Source organism: Megascapheus bottae, chromosome 3 (assembly GCF_031878675.1).
Source record: "Megascapheus bottae isolate mThoBot1 chromosome 3, mThoBot2.hap1, whole genome shotgun sequence".
NCBI lineage: Eukaryota > Metazoa > Chordata > Mammalia > Rodentia > Geomyidae > Megascapheus > Megascapheus bottae.
In genome coordinates this window covers 75486384-75508071 of record NC_143511.1, presented here as the reverse complement: position 1 = coordinate 75508071, position 21688 = coordinate 75486384, and the positions used below count along the sequence as shown (strand labels likewise).

The 21688-nt window shown below is 41.3% G+C and overlaps 1 protein-coding gene across 8 annotated transcripts in view; it reads left to right on the top strand.

The window, feature by feature from the left end:
* The window catches only part of Astn2 (astrotactin 2), an 854736-nt gene extending 833708 nt beyond the window's left edge, over positions 1 to 21028 (top strand). For all 8 annotated transcript variants that reach the window (XM_090330513.1, XM_090330512.1, XM_090330508.1 and 5 more), the window contains 3 exons: positions 7168 to 7268; positions 9115 to 9298; positions 20076 to 21028. In XM_090330513.1, coding sequence (XP_090186639.1) covers positions 7168 to 7268; positions 9115 to 9298; positions 20076 to 20313 — 523 coding nt within the window. In that variant the 3' untranslated portion in view covers positions 20314 to 21028. The remainder of the gene's footprint in view (positions 1 to 7167; positions 7269 to 9114; positions 9299 to 20075) is intronic.
* Positions 21029 to 21688: the final 660 nt, after the last annotated feature.

Genomic DNA, 21688 nt, shown 5'->3' with positions numbered 1-21688 from the left:
GCCCAGCCTCATAGTGTATCTTTTTGTTGTTGTTGTTAGTTGTGGGACTTGAACTCTGAGACTAGATACTGTCCCTAAGCTTTTCAGCTCAAGGCTTCCACCCTATCCCTGGAGCTACAGCACCACTTCCGGTTTTCTAGTCTTAATGGGAGATAAGAGTCTCTCGGACTTTCGGACTTCTGTGCCTGGGCTGACTTTGAACCTCTATCCTCAGATCTCAACCTTCTGAATAGCTAGGATTACAGGTGTGATCCATCACGCTGGCTTCATAGTGTATCCTTCTGTAGCCAAAAAACAAGTGAGAATGCTCTTCACATTACTGAAAAAGAGATGGATTAAGAACCTGAGTCTTTGGACTAGAGGACATCTAGCAGTCTGGTACCTCTGGCTGGGTTCAAACAGTATTGTACAAGTTAATGTGGATCTAGACTGCCTGGGCACATGGGTTATTGTTCACAAGAACCTAAAAGGCTCATAAAGAGGCTAAATTCTGATTCTCACCACCATTCTACAAGATGGAATTTTCATTCCTTGTTTTATAGATAAGGAAACAGAAGCTAAATGCTAAAGGTGCTACTTGCACAGTAGCTGGCAAAATCCATACTGAAATCTAGAGCAGAAGGAGAGGAGAATGATCTGGAAAGAATAAAACTAACTCTACCAGAGAAGAAATGTATGTTTGCCTACATCATCAGATCGAAACAGAGATAGCAGAGAGACTAAGACTCATGTAAGCAGGAGTCCCCAACACGCAGCCACTCATCCCCAGAGCTGGTGCTGGGACTTGGGGTGTTTTTTCCCACCATCCCTGACTTCCACATTGTGCTGGGAAGGCAGGCTAGGAGGGAGTGATGGGGGAGGGGGGCGAGGGTCAGTAGGCGTGAACTTCGGGGAAGTTGTTTGCCAAAGCTATGTGGGGGGGAGGAGCATTATTTTTTTATTTTTATATTTTTTTTTACAAGACCGGGGCCTTCTGGCCTGGAAACATCTGTTTCCCTTCAAATCAGCGAGGAGACTTTTGCCTCCCCAGAATGCCTAAATCATGTGGCGGTCGGAGAAGAGCAGGCAGGCATTGGCCTGGAGACTTCAAACGCATTTTCCTGGGCTCTTGGGGACCTGTGCCTGACGCCTGCCTCTGGGGCTTCATCTCTACTCTTACCCCCTGTCAGAACCGTGAGAAGCTCTCACCGCCAATTAACTTCTCCGTTTCTTTCTCTCACCCCTGCTGCAAGGAGGTCTAGAGGTCCTGAGTGGGTTTGCAAGAGCTCTTCTTTCCACCCACCCTGCTAAAGTCAAAACTTTGGGCAGTGGCATAACAACGCTGATAATCATGATTCTCGCTTTATGGGTCAGTCGATTGATGTAAAGCCTCACACAGTCAATAAATGAGCCAGAGCCAGATCTTTAATCCTGCTGCTAGGCCTTCTTATCAACCCTTCCATCAGGACATCTTTTGTTCATGTTAAATGTAAGAGGACAGATTTCCGGAAACAGGCAATGACCTTGAAAATAATGATTGAGTAAATGCTTTCCGTCTGTCATTCATTCTGAGTGTTGAAGGGCCCAGTGTCCTTTCCTTAGAAATAAGGAATAGTCATAGTCTCTTAAAGACACCCACAGACTCAGGGTGGGGGGCTACAGAGAAATGACCAGTTAGTGATAAGTTCACCGGAGCTGAAGTTTGACAGATGCTTCAAAGAAGAGTATATTCAGCTAAAGAAGGATAACCTGGTCAGAGATATAATATGTGCAAAGACAAAGAGGTTAGAATCCATTCTCTGAATCTACGATACCTCTACTGTGAGAAGATCAGCCTGCAAACCTGGGCCCTTGACCAAAGCATACGTGGGGCTTACTGGTAGAAATACAAGTGATACCTGGTAGCAGTGCCTTACGCCTATAATCCTAGTGATTCAGGAGGCTGAGATGTGAGGGTCACCATTTGAAGAGAGTTTCTAAGATGCTTATCTCCAGTAAGCTACAAGAAAAACATGCTGGAAAGAAAAGTACAAGGGAAAAAGTGGCAAGGATACCCATGGCCCCCAGGAAAGGCGTATATCTTGAGAATGTTCAACTTTATTCTAAAGATTGTAAATCTGATAGGGACAACAGTGTTCTCACAATGACAAGGGGACAGTTCTTTCATTGGAATTTCTCCACACAGTGTTTTTGCTTGCTGTTTTGTTCCTACTTACTTGTTTTATCTAGCTCTCTGTTGGTGCTGGCATGGGGATTTGAATTCAGGACTGCTGTTACCCAGTGTTTTCTTCTCAAGAGTGGCTATCACTTGATTTATATAGTCCAGGTTTTTGTTTGTTTGTTTTTGTGCTCTAATTGGAGATAGAGTCTCTTCAACTTTTCTGACTTGGCTGGCTTTGAACCTTTACTATCAAATCTCAGCCTCCTGAGTAGCTATAATTATAGGTGTGAGCCACCAGCACATGGCTTCATTTCAGTTTCTTGATACATGAAGCCCATATTAATTTAGATATGCTAGGTCAAAGTTGAGCTTTTGGCTCCTTTAGCCATTATTCTTTCTCCTGAAACATGGTAGGAATGGTTTGGGCTTGGAGTTTCTGTTTCCTAAAAAGCATATCCCACTTCACACTTTATAGCCACCTCTTTTAAAAAAAAAATTATTGTCAAGGTAATATCTAGAGGGGTCACAGTTACATTCATCAGGTAGTGGGTACATTACTTATTGAACATTGTTACCCTTTTCCATGTTTTTCTTCCACTTACCCCCTCCCACTCATCTTTTATTTTTCCTTTCCACCTCTTTTATAACCAAAACTTCCCCTAAGCAAAGGTGCACCCTGGTTGGTCAACAGTATGAGAGACAGAGTATAAGCAGGAGTTACTTTCCTTTTTGAGCCTTAATTCTCATCCATAAAACGAGGATTCAACATTAGGGAGTTGGAGCTCAAGAGTTGAATAGAAGAGTTTCCATTAGAGAGAGAATGCCAAATAAAGTGAAGCTTATGTCCTTCCTCATCCTCTGAAAAATACAGAACTCAACCTCCTCTCCTTGCCTCTCCTCTTTTCCCCTTCCCTAGTCTCTCTTCCCCTCCTTCCCTTCTTCCTTTTGCCTTTTTGTCTGTCTGTCTTCTCCCCTCCATTATTTATTCTCTCTCTCAATCTCTCCCTCTCTTCTTTCTTCCTCCTCTCTTTACCTCTGTCTCCCTCCCTGTTACCCTCCCTTCCCTTTTTTTCTATATGTAGGCCTATCATTTTCTCCCCCTTCCAAGGAGCCCCCTCAAAGCCCTGTCTAGTCTAACCGATTTCAGATGTGCCTCTGGAGCAGTTCTACAATTACAACCGAGACAGGCAGGAAGTGCACGGCCTTGTGACTTTTGACCCCGGCCTGTGAGGTTGACATCTTCCTCTTGGCACCCCTCCCTCCCTGCCCTGCACACACCTCAAGCTGGGTGGCCTCAGGCCTCCACCGACAAACCTGATTACTGAACTAGCACACATATAAACTATTTTTTGAAGGAGTAAAGATTGGCCTAGGCCTGTTAGTATGATGGCTATGCCACTGGGATTTGCTCCTCAATGGTTGACCTGTGGATAATTCTACCCCTTGATATAGGTGAGGAGGCTGATGCTCAGAGAAGGTCAAATGATTTCCAACAACTACGCAAACTGTAGATGGAGAACATAAAAGTTCTGTCTAGATTTTATAATGGAAGCCTAGGCTACAAGTGTAGTTCCGTGGTAAAGAACTAGCCTACCATTTGCAGGGGTCTGTGTTCAATCCAAGCACTGGAAAACTAAACTAAATGACCTAATATACTTTCCAGCACAACACGCTTCACCAATAACATTGTAGATATCTCTCTGCTTGGCCAAGCCAAGAACTCATCCTGGATCCTCAGTGGCCAACTGGAAAACAGTTGAACATATGCAGTTCATACTGTACCTTCATGATCCATTATATGTTTCATTTACCACAAGCCTTATCTACATAACCCTCATCTGAAATACATCTTCTCTTCAAAGTCCAATGTATAACGTGCACTTGTACATAAATAAGTGTTCTATGCATGGTCTTTATACAAATCTGCAACTACTAGCCACTTCCTTACACGCGACTCTCTGTAATCATTGAGATGATGTTAAAAACAACCTAGTCTGTGAATTTGTCCTCACTCTATTGATGGACAAAACCAAGTGAAAAATGAGATCCCTCCCCTCCCATCTCTTTTAACCATTCTGTTACTCTCCTCTCCCTTCTCTTTCCTTTCTCTCCCCTTTCCTCCCCTTCTCTTCTTTCTGCTCTACCCCTCCTTCCCACTCATCTTTTTTCTTCTTTCCTATCTTTTATTCACTTCCTTTTTTCCTTTCTGTCTTTCTTCCTACCTCTTGCTCGCTGTTCCCATCACTCACTGCGTGCTTGCTTGCTGCCTCCAGTGTGTTGAAATTTGGGGCATCATCCCCATCTCTTGTGTTTCTTGCTGATTCTTTTCCCAAATTTTTCTGAGTACTCTCAATGATTACTCACTTTGGAGATCATTTGCCTTTCTTCTGCATCCACATTCAACCTATAAAGAAGGTGACAGTCTCTGTGTCACAAATACCTGTTGCAGGGAGCTGAAGTAACTTCAGTGAGTGAATGACTTACATAAGGTCACAGGAGTATAACAAGTATATGTGTCTAAATTTGACCACTTGCAAGGCCAAGCTCTTTTCTCTGCTACTTTTCCCTACCATTACACTAAGAAGTTTTGACTCATGGAAGCTTTTATATAAACAAACTTTGAGGTATGAGATTATGAGGTATCAAAACTGACAGGGACCAGATAGATATGTAAGCCCAGATCCTCCAAACCAATGTAGAGCTGATAGTAGAGCTAAAGCAGAAAAATGTCAGCAGAGAGCAAGAAGTATAAATTTCAGAGTAAGATTATAGGCTTACCTCTTTCATTTTTAAATCTATAACTTTGGTCCAATTGCTTAGACTTTATCTTCAGTTTCCTGCTCTGTCAGACAGAAGGAATGAAGGCAATTATCTAACACCATTTCATAAGATCAGAAAAATATATGAGATGGCACTGCCTCAACTGAGCAGGGGTTCAGCATGTGTGTATACCTGTACATTGATTTCTGCAGATTTGTGTCTCCAAGAGAGTAGCCAACAGTGGCTTAATGCATGAGCTATCGAGTCAACCAACATGAGGCCGGTCCTAGTAATTATTGTGTAATTCCCTTAAACAACAAAAAAAATGAAGTAGTAATGGTACCTGCCATTAAATAGTGCTTGGGAATGAATTGTGAATAATGAATTGTGATAATGTCAAACTGCTTAGCTCTGTGCTTGATTCATTTTATGATCTTAGAATATATTCATTAGTTTGTAACAAGTAATTAATATGTATTTTCTGATATGTACAACCAGTCATGGTTCATTATTCTAAAGTTTAACAATCATACCATCATGTCTATTTTGTTGCATGAGTTAAATTCAGTTGCTAAGAAATATGAAATCAAATTGAATAGGATATTAGGACTTAGACTTTATTTTACATTTTAATTCTATTTATTTCTATTTTTTGTCATTCATGGGGCTTGAACTCATGGGGCTTGCCATCCTTGAGGTTTTTTGGGGGGGGGTTGTTTGTTTTTTCCCCCCCAAGGCTTCATTCTACAACTTTGAGCCACACTGCCACTTCCAGTTTTCTGGGGTTAATTGGAGATGAGTTTCACAGATGTTTCCTGCCTGGACTGGCTTTGAACTGTGATCCTCAGATCTCAGCCTCTTGCATAGCTAGGATTACAGGCATGATCTACAATGCCCAGCTTTTAAAATTTATTATTATTACCATTATTATTGTGATTATTTAAATTATCTTTAAGTAGTTGCACAAAGGAGATGTCATATAACAAAGCAGTTTATGAATACAGTGCATCAACATTCTTATCCCTCTTGACTCACACCCTTCCCTTACTTTTCTCAATTTTGTGGTATATAGAATGAATTCCTATCCTTAAGTGGTCAAAGATGGCATGACAATGGCAGGCCACTCATATGCACAATCATCCTTATTATTCTTGACCTCTAAGTCTTATGACCTTTGCCAAGTATTCTCCATTCCTTTCTTAGACCTTGCATGAATGACAGAACTCAGAGCTTTCCCAGGGTAAACAGGCTGCACTATTAGAAAATCCATGCTCTTGGCTTGGACCTGTATCTACCAGGTCTGTATTTACCAGGTATCTTCGAAATCTAAAGCACACAGGTCTACTTTCACCAAGAGAGCATCGAGATACATGTGACATTTTAGGAGCATGCCTAGTAAATCAACTAAATCCCAGACTTCCTATAGTAATATCCCCATGGACCCTCCACCTCATCTCAACTGGTCTCAGGACACCAGCTGTCTATTCCCCCAACAGTCCAGGTTCCTTTTCTGATCCAGGTCCTTGTCCTTACTGATTTTCCTGATTGGAATGCTCTTGTCTCAGTTCTTCATTCTAGAAGCTGATTTATGGTCTCATTATTCAAGACTCAGCTCAGGCTTTTCCCTGCTGATTCAGAAAGGATTTTACGGATGAACCTGCCCAAAACCACATTCATCCCACATGTTCATATTTACTTTTTCTCTATCACACTTGTCGCAATCTGATTCTTAGTTTACTTTTTGATTAGTCTTATTCAAGCACGGGCCTTAACTGTCTTGTTTACCTCTATAAACCTCAGCACTTAACATAATTCTCAGTTCATGATTAATATTTATTAAGTATTTTTTGCATAGCGGAATGAACATGGGGATGAGTCTATCCAGCCAACACAACAGCATTTAAGTTTATTTTCACAGGCCTTCGACTAGGGCTATTTGGGTTCAAGCCTCTGTCTTGCCTTCAGTAATGATGAGGACAAGATGTGCAGGCTAAATGCCTCAGTGTCTTCATTGGTGAAATATGGGTGATAAATCTATGTCTTTTCTGCTTGCTTCAGTGCAAATTAGGAGATTAAGCACCAAGTGCCTCCAAGGCAATCAGTGCTGAAAGCTTTAAATTATTATTCTTTTCAAAAGCATTCTCTGGCAGTTGATTCACCCCAGAGTTATTTGGGTTTACTACTTTTCTGCCATGATGTTGTATTCTTCCCTTTCACTCTCATGTGAAGTGTCAGCATGTTAACCCTCTTTCCTTGCTGTGATACAGGTTCACTCTCTATGCTGTGGACACACGGGGAAGGCATTCAGAGCTCAGCACAGTGACCCTGAGGACAGCCTGTCCACTGGTGGATGACAACAAGGCAGAAGGTGGGTGATGCATCTTTTCTTGTGCTAGGTTAGGCTGTAGTTACGCTTTCCAATCTCTGCCTCCCAAAAGTCATTAATCACAAAACACACATGCATACTGGCAAAGGGAAAAGAAAGTGAAGAAAGTGAAAAACTAAGTAAGTAAGAGAAACACAGACTTAAATTAAATTGAAACCATGGTGGGGGGGGATAAAATTAATTAGCAACAACATTGCCAAAGGAAAGACTGTATTATTGATTGATTGATTGATTGATTGATGGTCGTGGGACTTGAACTCTGGGCCTGAGCGTTGTCCCTGACCTCTTCAGCTCAAGGCTACCACCCTAACCTTTGCCTTGAGTCACAGCACCACTTCCAGTTTTCTGTTGACTAACTGGAGATTAGAGTCTCAAAGACTTTAGTGCCTAGGCTGGCTTTGAACTGCAATCCTCAAATTTCAGCCTTCTGAATAGCTAGGATTACAGGCATGAGCCACGGTGTCCAGCTAAGAGTTGATTTTTATACAGTTTCTCCATTTTCTGACTAATAAGCAAAAACGATAAGGATTAGAGGCCTTTGGCTTTTCCTCCTTAGTAACCTGTACCTTTCTCCTCCTACTTAATTCTAGGTTAAGCTGACAAATAGGTGGAAGCTAGGAGACAATTTCATCTCTTTGTACCCATGCAGACATTACTAGTTGATCATAGCACACAGTACTACTCAGCCTAATGATAGGTAGCCTCTGAATCTGCCACACAACAACAGGTTATCAGTCGCAGTTATCATACAAAGTTAAACATTTGTTGTACCTAGTCCATGTGGTTCTAAATACAACTAACTAGTCATTTAGATCCACCACTAAGTGATGTATATAGTTTCTTCACATTGATGGACGAAATGTAATCATACTTCACAAGTCCTGGTGGAACAATTATTTCCAGAATTCTCTGGTCTAGCCATTGCAGTGGAAACAAGCTTCCAAGCCTGCCTACTCTGTAAATAGGTAGACATTTTCACAAGTAAGAAGCTTGAAAGTCAGTGTTGTAGATGCTGGTAGATGTGAGGAGACAGTGAGATACCAAGCTTCAAAAGTTAAGAGGACTCAAGGCATTTGAATGTCAATTGTTTATTGCTGCTTTTATTTTCAAATACCTCACATACTTAGTTAAAAAATATGAAAAGTTAAAGTTAGAATAAACAAGTAGAAATGAATACTTTTCCTTTCTTGATCCCAAATACCCCAGGTTCTACCACTGTTAATATTTGAGGATTCAGAGATTTTGATCAGATGATGTGTCAAAGCTGAAAACTGTACCTCTTGAGGCTTAGCAGGATTAGCAATGATTAGCAGGAGTGACTGAAGGAGTTGGAATGGCCCTCAGGGTAAGATGAAAAGTCTGCAAGGTCTTGAAAAGTTTTGAGCAGGGACCTCTCAGACCCAATAATAGAAATATATAGGCAATATTTCAGATGGATAATAGAAGGAGGACATTGCGGTGAGCTGACACAGTTTGACAAAGTCTCAACGTTTGCTTAGAATTTTCTGTTAAAATAGGAGCACAGTAAATCAATGGTTAATTTGAGTTCACAAAGAGTACTACAAGCATACAAGGAGGTGTTGAGTTCTTTGCATTTGCATTTACATTTACTTGTCCTGGTGGGTCTCCAGAAAACACATTGTGATCTTCAGTTATTAGGAAAGCTGGTCCCAGCTAGACCGTGTCACAATGAAGATGGAATTAAGACTTCTCTGTTTCCAAAATCCACACAAGTGAGGTCCCCGCACAGTTCTGCCTTCCTTGTTGCAAGCCATGCTTCCCCTCCCACCACTTCCACTGCCAATGATCTGTACTGCTTTCCTCTCAGAGATAGCTGACAAGATCTACAATCTGTACAATGGGTACACAAGCGGGAAGGAGCAACAGACTGCCTACAACACCCTGATGGAAGTCTCAGCTTCCATGCTGTTCCGAGTCCAGCACCACTACAACTCGCACTATGAAAAGTTTGGTGACTTTGTCTGGAGGAGTGAGGATGAGCTGGGGCCCAGGTATGTGTCTTGGAAATGTGAGCAGAGAGAAGGACTTTTTATTTTTCTTTTTGCTTCCTGTTTATTTTATGGGACCCTTTTACTGTACCCTGACAACGGGCTATATATCAAATAAGGGGGTGCAGGTCAGTGTAGTTATGTCAGGGTTGAAGATGAGCAAAGAAAATGACTTCTTACTGAAATATATATTTGCATAGAAAACATTGTATAACCATACACAGGTGGCTCACAGCTGTAATCCTAGCTACTTAAGAGGCTAAAATCTGAGAGTCAAGGGAAAGAAAGTCTATGAGACTCTTTATCTCCAAATAACTCACTTTAAAGACAGGATTAGTCTTGAGCAGAAATGCTGAGATAGTGCCCAATGTCCTGAGTTTAAGCAAAGAAGGAAGGAGGAGGAGGAAGAGGAAGAGGAAGAGGAAGCAGCAATGACAACAACGACAAAGAAGAAACGAGGACGATTGTGTTATATCTCATAAAGGGAAAACAAGTTCATTCATCCTGAATAGAAAAAGAAACGTAGTCACTGATAAAAATAAATATCAACATAATTGAAAAACCACAAAAGCTGCACAGAGCAAAATTTTTCTTCAATCCTGTTGAAGCAGGAGGTTTTTCCTGTAGAAGAATGTTTAATAAGAGAAATGTTAAAGGCAGAGACCCCAAACAAGGTATTCTTTTTGAATAATCTGAAGGATGAGGAAGGTAACACCATCTTGTCCAAATGTGATTCATTAGATCTGGGATCATCTTGAGTACTAACCTCACATCCCTTCACCTGGAATCCCTTCTACACTTGGGCAAGTTCCATGTTTACAAAAAATAAAGACTCTCCCAGCACTTGGGGTTAGAGATAAAAAGGGAGAGGTCACAGAGACCACAGCCTGCAATCCTGAATGTTCTTCAAATAGAGTTAAGGAGTTGGTTTATCTCTCTAGGGTAGTGGTAAGTATTTCCAGTGTTTCTAACAGGCAAGTAATATAGTCAGATCTTTACAGAAGGAAGTTCCCTGTGGAATCAATCAAAGAAGCAAAGAGTAAAAAGTGGTGGAGTTGAGGCACTCCAAAGAGTCATATTCTTAGCCAAGGTATCGCAGGTCATCTTGAAGAGAACTTTGTGTCTTCCTGAGATACTTCATGCTTTAGAAGCTTCAAAATGACCCAGAAAGGATATTCTTTCTATTTTCTAAAGTAAGTAGTTCTGGAGATTTTCTGAGGTTAAGATGCCCAGAGCTGCAAAGGGTGTGACATAGAAGTTAATTGTGTGAAAAACTCTTGCCTTCACCTATTAGAACATTTGAGAGGACGTTTGAGAACTTTGAGGCCCACAAAGGACAGGATAAATTTGATGAGAGCTTAAGTTGGAGGATCAAGGCCTGACTTATCAGTTTGGTGTAGTTCTAGACTTACACTTTCTCCCCTCCATTTAAAAAGTAGATTCGTTAGATAAAAGCTACAAAGAGATGGGGTGGCAGGCGGCAATATGAAAGCCACTATGTGAGTCATCTGAGCTTCCATCTTGTTCATGAATGGAAAAAGACTTTCCACTTTATTGGGCTTTTTCTCAGGGCTTAGGGAATTTGGGTGGAAGCTAAACCAGAACCCCACTCTTGACTTTGTCTTTACAACCTGCTAGGATCCTTTATGGACTTCCAGGACATAAATCTTCTAGAAAGGCCTTCTGGTCAACCACAGAGGCAGAGCAACCGATTTGGTAATAATGACTGTGCTAACTCTCTAATGGGGTCAGCCAGCCCCCAGCCATGGAACCTAGCTTCCTTTTTCTTTGCTGAGATTTCTGGTATCCTGAGATCGCTCTGATATGCCACCCTGCCATGTCAGCAAAAAGCAAAATTGCTGTACCTCAGTTTTTCCTGGCCTCGCTACTCATAAGGCTGAGATTTGAAGACCATGGTTTAAAGCCATCCTGGGAAGGAAAGTCTGTGAGATTGTTAACCTCCAATTAAACACTAAAATCCAGAAGTAGAGCTGTGGTTCAAGTAGCAAGGCATTAGCTTTGAGCATAAAAGCTCAGGGACAACACCCAGGCCCTGAGTTCAAACCCCAGGACTGGTACAGCAATAACTACATGAAAAGTTATCTCCACAGTACCTTCTAGCTGGAAAGCCCAGGGCACCAGAAAGCCCCAAAGGTCTTAGAAACTAGAGAACAGAAACAAGATAATTGTCATTTCACCTTCAGTCCTGTACATCCTGTTTCTCCAAGACATAGGTTGGCATTAAAGCTCAAAACATTTTTTCCCTTGGAGACCACTAAGGGATGATATCATGGGAACTCTATGAAGATCCTCTTGGGCTTGTATAATCACCAAACTTCCCAAATCTTTTCATCTGCTGTCTGAATCTGGATTGACATAGCCTCATAAAATGTAGTGACAAAGGGCATCTCTTACCTCTGCATAATAAATCTGTCAAGCTAGTGTTCCCTAGAGCCTGGTTCTCATGACAACTATAGGTTACTGCAAACAGCTGCTCTAAGAAGGCCTGCTGATACCCAGCTGTCCCAGCCATACGGTTCCTATTAGAAGACTTCAAAAAAAGAAGCAAATAGGTGGCCAGGGACCAGAATTTCCTTCAGTCAGAGCATCCTTGACCACTTGGGCCTTTTGCATGTTCAGTTATATTGGATCAAATTGATAAAGAAGAGAGAAAATACTTGAAGAGATTTGGTTTCAGTGAAACTGATCTCTCTAGACTAGAAGAGACCTATGAACTGTGTCTGATACTCTTTCCTGACAGACATTGCTAAGAGATCACAGAAATTACCAAAGGCTGCGTTCAGCTTGAGATCTTCCTCAACATTGCTTGATAAAGTACACTTCTCATTTCAAAAGAGCTGGTGTCTTTAGTGATGGTAATCAAACATGGGGCACATCATTGTGCCTTCCATCAAGATGGCATTAGTTCCTTCCTTAATCTTGGAGTAGCTCTCTTGGAATTTTTCTGATACTGAAGGAAAGAATAGATGGGCTTTTAGGGCCATATTTCTGGAAACCAAGATGTACTTCAATTTTTTTCTTGTATAATATTGACTTCTTCTTCTTTGTTTTTGTCAGTCAGACTTGACCTCTGGGCCTGGGCACTGTCCCTGAACTCTTCAGCTCAAGGATACCACCTTACCTCTTGAGCCATAGCACCACTTCCAGTTTTCTAGTGATTAATTGGAGAGAAGAGTCTCGTGCACTTTTAGTGACTGGGCTGGTTTTGAACTTCCATCCTCAGATCTCAGCCTTCCTGAGTAGCTAACAGTAAGCCACTGTGCCTGGCTTATTTTGACATTTTTAATAATGAAGATGAATTATGTACAGTGAATGTGCACAATATCTCTTTCATTGCTAGTATTACAGCAATCACATCTCATGTCTATCTTAGAAAGGATAAACACCAGTGATACACTATGGCTTTGAACACATGTCCATGATCATTTCAAAATTCTTGAAAAGGTCTTAGGAGCCAGGTGTAGAGCTGCAAATCCAGTCATCAGGAGGCTACTTTGAGACCACTTCAGCCTCAGAGTTGAGTCCAAATAATAAAAAGGAAAGAAGGAAGGAAGCGAGGGAGGGAGGGAAGAAGGAAGGAAGCGAGGGAGGGAGGGAAGAAGGAAGGAAGGAAAGAAGGAAGGAAGGAAGGAAGGAAGGAAGGAAGGAAGGAAGGAAGGAAGGAAGGAAAGGTTTGTGATTTCTTATGATGGATAAATTAAGAGAGGAAGCCAAACATGAATGTTTCTACTTAATGTCGTACAAACCAATCTCCAAACCTGATGGGAAGCTATATATCCCCAGATAGTATCTGAGCTGCTACCATTCTTCTTGGAGGAGGAAGTGATAATCTGGAGCTATATTTTGCTACAAGTTTATCCTGAAAGGAATCCCAGTGAACTGCTGAAAAGCATGGCTTTACTACACAAATGTATCACATCAGTTTTAACTGTGTGTGAATATATTCACATTTTCAAGGTAAAAACACATTTATTTTATTTCATTCCCAAATAATTCTTGCTCATTCTGTATCATACAGATGGTACAGAAATGTATAAAATTAAAAAACATTAATAGTGTCCCACATATGAATGTACATGTAAGTACACACATTCGCACATGCACACCCTGGTACTAGGACTTGAACTCAGGGCCTTGTGCTCTTGCCTGGCTTTTATACTCAGTAATAGCACTCTTCTATTTGAGCCATACCTCCACTTCTGGCTTTTGGCTGATTAATTGGAGATCAGAGTCTTAGAGATATTTCTGCCCCATAGCTTTGAAACCCAGATCCTCAAATCCTCAGATCTCAACTTCCTGAGTTTCTAGACTATAGGTATGAGCCCCCAGCACCCTGATGCCCTGACTTTTTCAAGGGTCCTTCAGCAACTCCATTCTATGAATCTATCACACATAGTCTCCTTCTACAAATACCCACTATCCACTACAAATACCACATTCCCTTTTCTTTACTACCACAAATTTAAATAAATTTTCCCACTTGCTTAATTGTGTCTTCAAGTTGACCTAATACTCTTGTGTTATTTTATTTCTTTTATTGACCTTTGCCAGAGAATTTCTGTGTTTCTGCAATTTTGCATTTCAAGTTAGTTCATGCTCATTTTCTTTTTGTACAGCTAAGCATTAGATACCCGAGGAACCAAATATGGTCCAAGAAACTGGTGAGAATTCTTAGCTGCACACCTACTATGAGATCATAATGGGTATATCTTGTAATAAGTATATGTTTTAGTATGTATACCTCCATTGTAAATCCATGAATACATGTCTCATATCATCACTTGAGCAGCAGACATTGATTAGCAACAGAAAACTAGTGAGGTTCTGCAAATTGCTCAGGAATCAAAGCCTAAATTCAAAATGTTGTCTCTGGCATTAAATCAGCATCCTGCTTGTTCAGATACCACATTTGACATACAGAACTTAGAGAATCTATTATGGTTCTCAACAGAGAACTGAAATAATTGAGCAGTCAAGGACAAATCACTACTTTTGGCAGAGAACCTTTGTAAGACTCCCCAGAGATGAAATTTCACCATGACTTTGAAGCATGATTACCACCTCAATGAATGTATGGACTTCTTATCCCCGAAACTCAGTGTTGAGGCAATTGCATTATTTCAGGTTCTGTTGTAAATTGCTCATCAGACATAAAACAGATGGTATTTCTCTGTGATCGAATGCCCGTTCCAAATAAATCACAAGAAACCTCTACTCCACCTCCTACTTTCTAAAATATTCCTGATTTAATCTTCTCTAATGAAGGGAAACTCGCTACTGTATTGGAAGGTTTATGTTGTATTTTTTTAAGTACTCTATCTTTAGGATTTTTAGAATGATTATTTCTTGTATTGAACAATGCTTGTCTTCTGTTTATTTTAGGATGTCTTCATTCATAGCACTTGGGTGACTTGCCTGCCACAGAGATCTGAATTTGGCTTAATCATCCTAAGTCATGTGACTGGTCAGGGGCTCACTCCTGCCACCTATAGACTATAGACCTATAAAATATGCACCAAGAGCTAAATTTAAGATGGTGTTGCATAGGGAAACTTTTTGGCGTATGATGCAATTTCACTAGAGTTATTATCATCTTGCATACTAGTCTTTACAGCAACATAAGTCTTCCAATAGCTCCTCCTCTTTTCTATTCCTGCTCTCAGCAACTCCATCCAATATCATATTTGGGCTACTTTTTAAAATTTTATCATCACTCTTATAGATATGGCCTGACCAGAACAGTATCAGTGAAATCATTACTTTCTTTAATCTACCCTCTCCACATCTGTAGGCTGTGTTCCAGCTTTTTGTAACCACATCATGGCCTCAACTCTCATGAAGCCTGAGGTCAGCTAATACAGACATTTAAAACTCCACTCAAGGAGGTAGTAAGGAGGCCAATGGGAACATTTCTTTGCCGATTCTCTTCTTTTTTCTCTGTCATCTCTTTAGAAATTAGGTCTCTGTCTGATAACTATTTTAGCAACTGATTGGGTAATGGTGCTGGGAATAGAATAGTTGGTCAAAGGTTCTACAGTTCCCGGAGAAGCTGTATCCGGGTCCAATCTCTGATTCCTTTGCAAGCCAACCCTGTCTCATTCTTGACTGCTGATCCACAATAAATGAGCATGTGGTGTGGCTCCTTCACCTCTTGCTTCCTATCCCAGCAGGCCTGAGACCTTAAGTCCAAAGAGGAAGATTCCATTTCTGGTATTTAAGGAAAGTGGTCATTGACCTAGGATTTCCCCTCCAGGGAAAGTTTGAAGTATGCTTGCCCTTTGATTTACTGATGTCTACTGCCTACAATTTATTACCCAACATTCACATTTGCTCTCATTTTCCATTCCCCTTTCCAGCCACTGATCACCTCACTCCAGTTTCTCTCTGGGTTCACCTTTGGGATCCTCTTGTCTTTATTGTCTAGATATATACATTTGGTAACCACTATAAACTAAGTCCTGTGCTGGATATTTATGGCTGTCATTTTATTTAAGTCTAACAACAGGTCTTTGAACTAAGTATTCCTATTCCTGTTTGACTAATGTAGAAACAGAGGTGAAGTAACTTGGTCTCTGATACTTATATACTTTCTATTAATAATGCTACTTGGAATTGTACCTAACATTTACTAAGAGATAAGCCAATTATGCTAAATCATCCTGCCACAACTCAATGATTTTCATTTTACTGATATGGTAGCTGAGAATTAAGGGAGATTGACAAACTTTCTCATGATACACAAAGATGGTAAGTTATAGAGCTAGGATTTGGATCAGCGATTCCAGAACTAACTACTTCATCTTAACTCAATGCCTCAGGGATGCTGGTCCTCTGCTTGCCTGTTAGTAACTTAAGACATTCCTCAAGGCAACTCATTTTCTTATTGCAGAATTCAGTTTCCTTATGCTTACAAAAGAAGTGTTTGTCTACTTGAATTTTTGTTCAAGAATATCTCTAAGGAAATGGCTGGGTCTTCGGAGCAAAACCTTTGTCTTATGTTCTAAAAAAGAAAAAAAGTCACCCTTTCGAAGCTCATTTTGTCTTTATTTCTCATGTTTGTCACTGTCTGAATCAGCACTGACCCTTCATCATACAAAAACTAAAATCCAAACCCTTCCACTCGACAGAGAAGAGTTTAGATGGTCAGATTTCTGCAAAGTTCACTGGATTCCTGCTCATTCTTTGCATGAACCCTTTCAAATTGGCTTGTGCTCTCTCTGGTCTCACTTGAGATGGCCTTTTTCCAACACCTCTCATCTACCTAACATATATATTTTGCCATTGAAAACCTAGCTCAGCTATCACATTCTTTGGCTGGACTTCTCTGAGCTCCCAAATTCTTGTTTAGGTGCCTGTTTTGTAGACCAAATATTATTTGCCATGTGTTCCAATCCAGCACTCTGTCACTGAGTTACAAACTATCAACGTCTCTGACTGTGTCTCCTGTCCCTCCTTATAAAGGCAGTCAAGATTTCACCAGTACATACCTATCTTCAGTTACCTGTTATGCAAAGAATACTCAGTAGCACAATAATGGTGAAACTGGTGGCACTGAGGTGGGGGGAGGGGTGGTGATTTTGGTGATGATTGTTTGTAACATATAGCAGGTCCTTAACTATATAAGTTTTTTTCTCAGCTTATTATGTTAGCCATTTTCAAGGCATTTTACATGTATTAACTTACCCAAGTCCTATTGTAATTCAATGAGTTGATCAATATGCTATTCCCTTTGCACAGATTAAAAAAATAAAAGAGTAAGTAGATTTTTTGTTTTTCTTCTTAACTACTTCATAGAGAAAAAAATCAAAACAGCACACAACTCTGATCAATTTTTGTCCTTTCTCTACTCACTTGCAAAGCAGCCACAGGTATTTATAAATAACCCAGAGTAAAACTAGTTACTCTCCTTTAATCCCTTCAATAACTCCCATACTTAACCCTCCTGACAGTAATCCTAGATAACATTTATGGAGAACTCACTATAGATTCATTATTCATGTACAAAATAATACATGTGTGGTAGCTTAACAGTATTCCCCATTAAGACAAGCCAATGGGAATACAAGTACTGAAGTATACTTCAAATTGCCCAGCTGGCAAGTAGCTGAGCTGGGACTTGCATCTAAGTTGACAGTGCTTTAGAGAATTTTGGTGTACTGTTACTCCATGCATTGGTGGCCACATTGGGACACTGGTAGAACGCCAATAACCTGGATCCTTCCTACTGCTTTAGTGTCTCACTGGTGCCCACTGGGGCATTATATTCCAGCCAGAATGCCTCAGAGCTTTTATGTTATCTTCAATCTCCATGCCTTTCCTCGATTGCCTGGATTGCCTGTTGTAGTTATGACTTCTCTCTCCAACTCCTACTCGCTTCTGACAACACAACTTCAGTTCCTACTAGAACACTTTCTTAGCCATCCATAATTCTAATATGAACCTTCCTCTGCTTCCATTCAGCTCCTACAATCTTTCAGGACCATCACTGCTCCCATTTCCTGTATTATAATCTCCATTCATTTGTCTTTCCCACTGATGCTACTAAATGGAAGTTCTGCTGTATAACACATGAGGGACTCTGAAGCATGTATTATAGTGTCTCTCTTCTCTTCACAAGAGCTATTTTTTCAAAGGCTCAGAGATGGAAAGTGAATATTCCAAAGGACAGAGAACTAGTCAAGAATGGAGCGAGATCTCAAACAAAGAGGGATGAGAAGGGAACATCTCAAGAGTACTCTTGGTAGTGGCAAGCTTGCCTGAGAGGAGGGAGGGGTTATGGAAAGAGTGTGATTGTGGAGTGGTGAATTCTTGGTACTTTCAGATTTATTCCACCCAAGTGGTGAACTATACAAAGAGGACTGTTGAAAAGCACCTCATAAATTGGACCCACGAAATCTAATCCATAGCCAACTCCTTTTCCAGCTGCCACACAGGTGCATAGCATAATCTATCATTTGTGGGGCCAGGGCTGTAAAACTCTCCTGGAGTCTCTGAAGGGCATGGAGAGGACAGAGGAGAGAAAGTCTCTAAGTTAACCTCACACGATCTCTGGACATCTTTGAAGACACTGGAACATAGGGGGAGAAATGTGGATTTTATGTGGAGACAGGCATTTTGACAATGGAGCTGGACATACAGTGTACCTGGGAAAAGACCTTCCTTTCTATCTCTAGGACTGTTTCCACCTTTTCAGTGTGACTAGGTCAAACTAGATTAGTAGTTTTTCACTAAGGTTATTTTGTTACCTGCAAGGATGCTTAGTAATGCTTTAGGCCCATTTTATTTTCTTGACTGGTGTGGGGCTGTTATTGGCATCTGGTAATTAGATGTGTTTAGCACATCTTTCATGATTGTTCCCACAATGAAGAACAAGACGTTAGGTGAGAAACTCTGATCTAGGTAATGACAAAGATCATTGCTAGCTTTGACCTCAATGCTATCAGATCTCTCTGAGATCCTCTAAGTGCTAGATAAAATGTCTGGATAAATACTTAAAGATGATCATGAGTACAGAATGATTCCTGCTACAGTCAGTCTTCTGCTTAACCTAGTTCCTTAGTTGTCATCATAATCATCTTTATCATTTAACTATCAAGTATTGGAAGCTGACTCTGAGTCTGGGCATTTCTTTTTTCTTTCTTTTTTTTTTTTTTGCCAGTCCTGGGCTTGAGCTCAGGGCCTGAGCACTGTCCTTGGACTTTCTCAAGGCTAGAGCTCTACCACTTGAGCCTCAGAACCACTTCTGGCTTTTTTCTATGTATGTGGTACTGAGGAATCGATCCCAGGTTTTTGTGCATGCTAGGCAAGCACTCAAACACTAGGCCAAACTCCCGGCCCTGGGCATTTCTTATATAGAAATCTCCTAACTAGCTTATGAGGATAAGATTGTCCTCACTATTTCAGAGATGGGGAAAAAATGGAACACCAAGAAGTTCTGATTTGGGGACATTTATATTTAGACTTTGATAAAAGAGAATCACAGAGGACACGATTTCCAAATTTCGTGACTTTGGATAAAAGCTCATGAGAAGAGTGCAAAAGACAAAAGGCAGACAGGAGAAGGGACTTGTGGGTGTTTGGGCCTAGATTCGAATGTTTGGCTCCAAAGGTTAACTTGATTTTTGAGTCTAATAATGTCATTTTCTGAGCATTGCTCGTGTTGCTCACCTATAGAAGTGAAAAGAATGGGATGTTCAGAACTAGGTGAAGATGAAGTGGAAAAATTTAAATGGATAAAAAAATACACACCTATGGCAAGTGGAAGGTACAAGTGTCCGACTTTAGTTGTCATTTTTTTTTCTTATGTTTATTTGTATGTGTGTCTGCATGAACTCGAGGCCTGGGCAGTGTCCCTGAGCCTTTTGTACTCAAGTCTGGAGCTTTACCATGATCCACAGCTCCATTTCTAGCTTTGTGGTAATTGATTGGAGATAAGAATCTCACAGATTTTCCTTTCCCAGGCTGGCTTCAAACCTCCTTCCTAGGATTACTGGCATGAGCCAGTAATTAATTGGAGGTAAGAATCTCAAGGATTTTTCCTAAGCAGGATGGCTTTCCACTTACCTCCATGATCCTCAGGCTCTCAGCCTCCTGAGTACCTGCTGGCTGGGAGAGGTATTTATTTAACAATACTGCAGATAGGCTGGGAACGATTAGCAAGTTTCCTTCATGGGTCTCTTGACTTACAGTCACCATTTCCCATGCTGATTCCCTTCTTGGGAATTCCTCCTTAACCACTATCATCTCCTCTGCCTTTCAGGAAGGCCCACCTGATCCTGCGGCGCCTGGAGAGGGTGAGCGGCCATTGTTCCAGCCTCCTGCGCAGCCCCTACATCCAGAGCCGAGTAGACACCGTGCCCTACCTCTTCTGCCGCAGTGAGGAGGTCCGGCCTGTGGGCATGGTGTGGTACAGCATCCTCAAGGACACCAAAATCACCTGCGAGGAGAAGATGGTGTCCATGGGCAGAAACACCTATGGGGAATCCAAGGGCCGGTGAGGGAGGGCGCTGCCCTCCATGAGCACAGAGACTCTCCAAGGGGGAGCCGTACTCTCCTGGATCCTGCGGCCTGGGTGGGCCTGGGGGACGGCTGAGGATGGGCCTGGAAGGTGAAGCTTGCCAACAAGGCCAAAGCAAACTGTTTCTCCTGTGGATAAGAGGACAGAGAACTTTATAACCAATGGAATTTTTTTGTTTTCTCTCTCTCTAACTTTATTTTTTTTTCTAAGATATTATTTGACTCCCATCAAATGTCTCTCCTTTTTAAATGTTTTCTTATGAATGGCAGTCAGTGGGGAGGCAGGAGCTTTCAGGTAGAGACCAAGTGGCCTTTCCTCTTCTTGCTCCCTTCTGTCACATTCAACTTCCTGCCTATCACAGACCCCCCTGAAAGAGACCTCTGGAGAGACAGCTGGATGTGCTCAGCGTCAGGAGGAAAGCCTTGAGGATTGTCACAGGGAGGAAGCTGGGTCTCTAACGACTCTCTCCTTCCCTCCCTCTCCTTCTTTCTCTCTTTCTGTCTCTCTCTCCTCCCTCTTTTTCCCTTTTCTTCTCTCTCTCTCCTTTCTTCTTTCTCTCTCCTAACCCCCCTTCCTCTCTCACCCTCCCTCTCTGACATTATTTTCTGGGACCTCTGCTTCTTCCTGATACCTGTGGCTCTGCCCAGAGTCCCTGCAGGACTTTCTGTGCATTAAAAATTCCTATTGTCTCTCTGTTTGGGTGTTGTTTCTTACCAGCAGAATGTGAACCAAGGCCCTCTGTTCATTCGTTAAACAAATTTTTATTGAGCGTCTGCACAGAGCATGCAACTTAAGACAGAGAATTTCCCCTGCCCTTTGGGAACTTGTGATCTTATAAGGATGTATAAGGGAAAAGAACGATGGTATCAGGTGGAAGAATACAGGTTCTCTGAATTATCCTTGGGTCAAGCTGGAAGAGTCTTGAAGTGTGTTCTTGAAACAGAGATAGCTTTGCTGAAAGAATGATGAGAAATAAGCCAGACAAAAATTGAGGAGAAATGAACCAAATCCCAGAGATATAAAGAGAATATAATTCATTCATAGGACAAAATACATTTTCATTAAGCAACAAGAATCATAAAGACAGTAGAAGATTGACACTCAGGGTCAACCCAAAGCAAAAGTAAGACTTTGCCTCAAAAAACAAGCCGAATACAGTGGCTCACACTTGTGGCCCCAGCTACTCAGGAGGTAGAGGTAGAAAGACTCTGGTACTAGCCAGCCCAGGGAAAAGCTTCAGACCTTCTCTCCACCACAAAACAAAACACAGAGTTGGGGGTATGGCTCAGTGGTATAGGGTTTAACTATTTGCTATTAAGGTCTGAGTTCAATCCCTAGTACTGCCTAAAAACAAC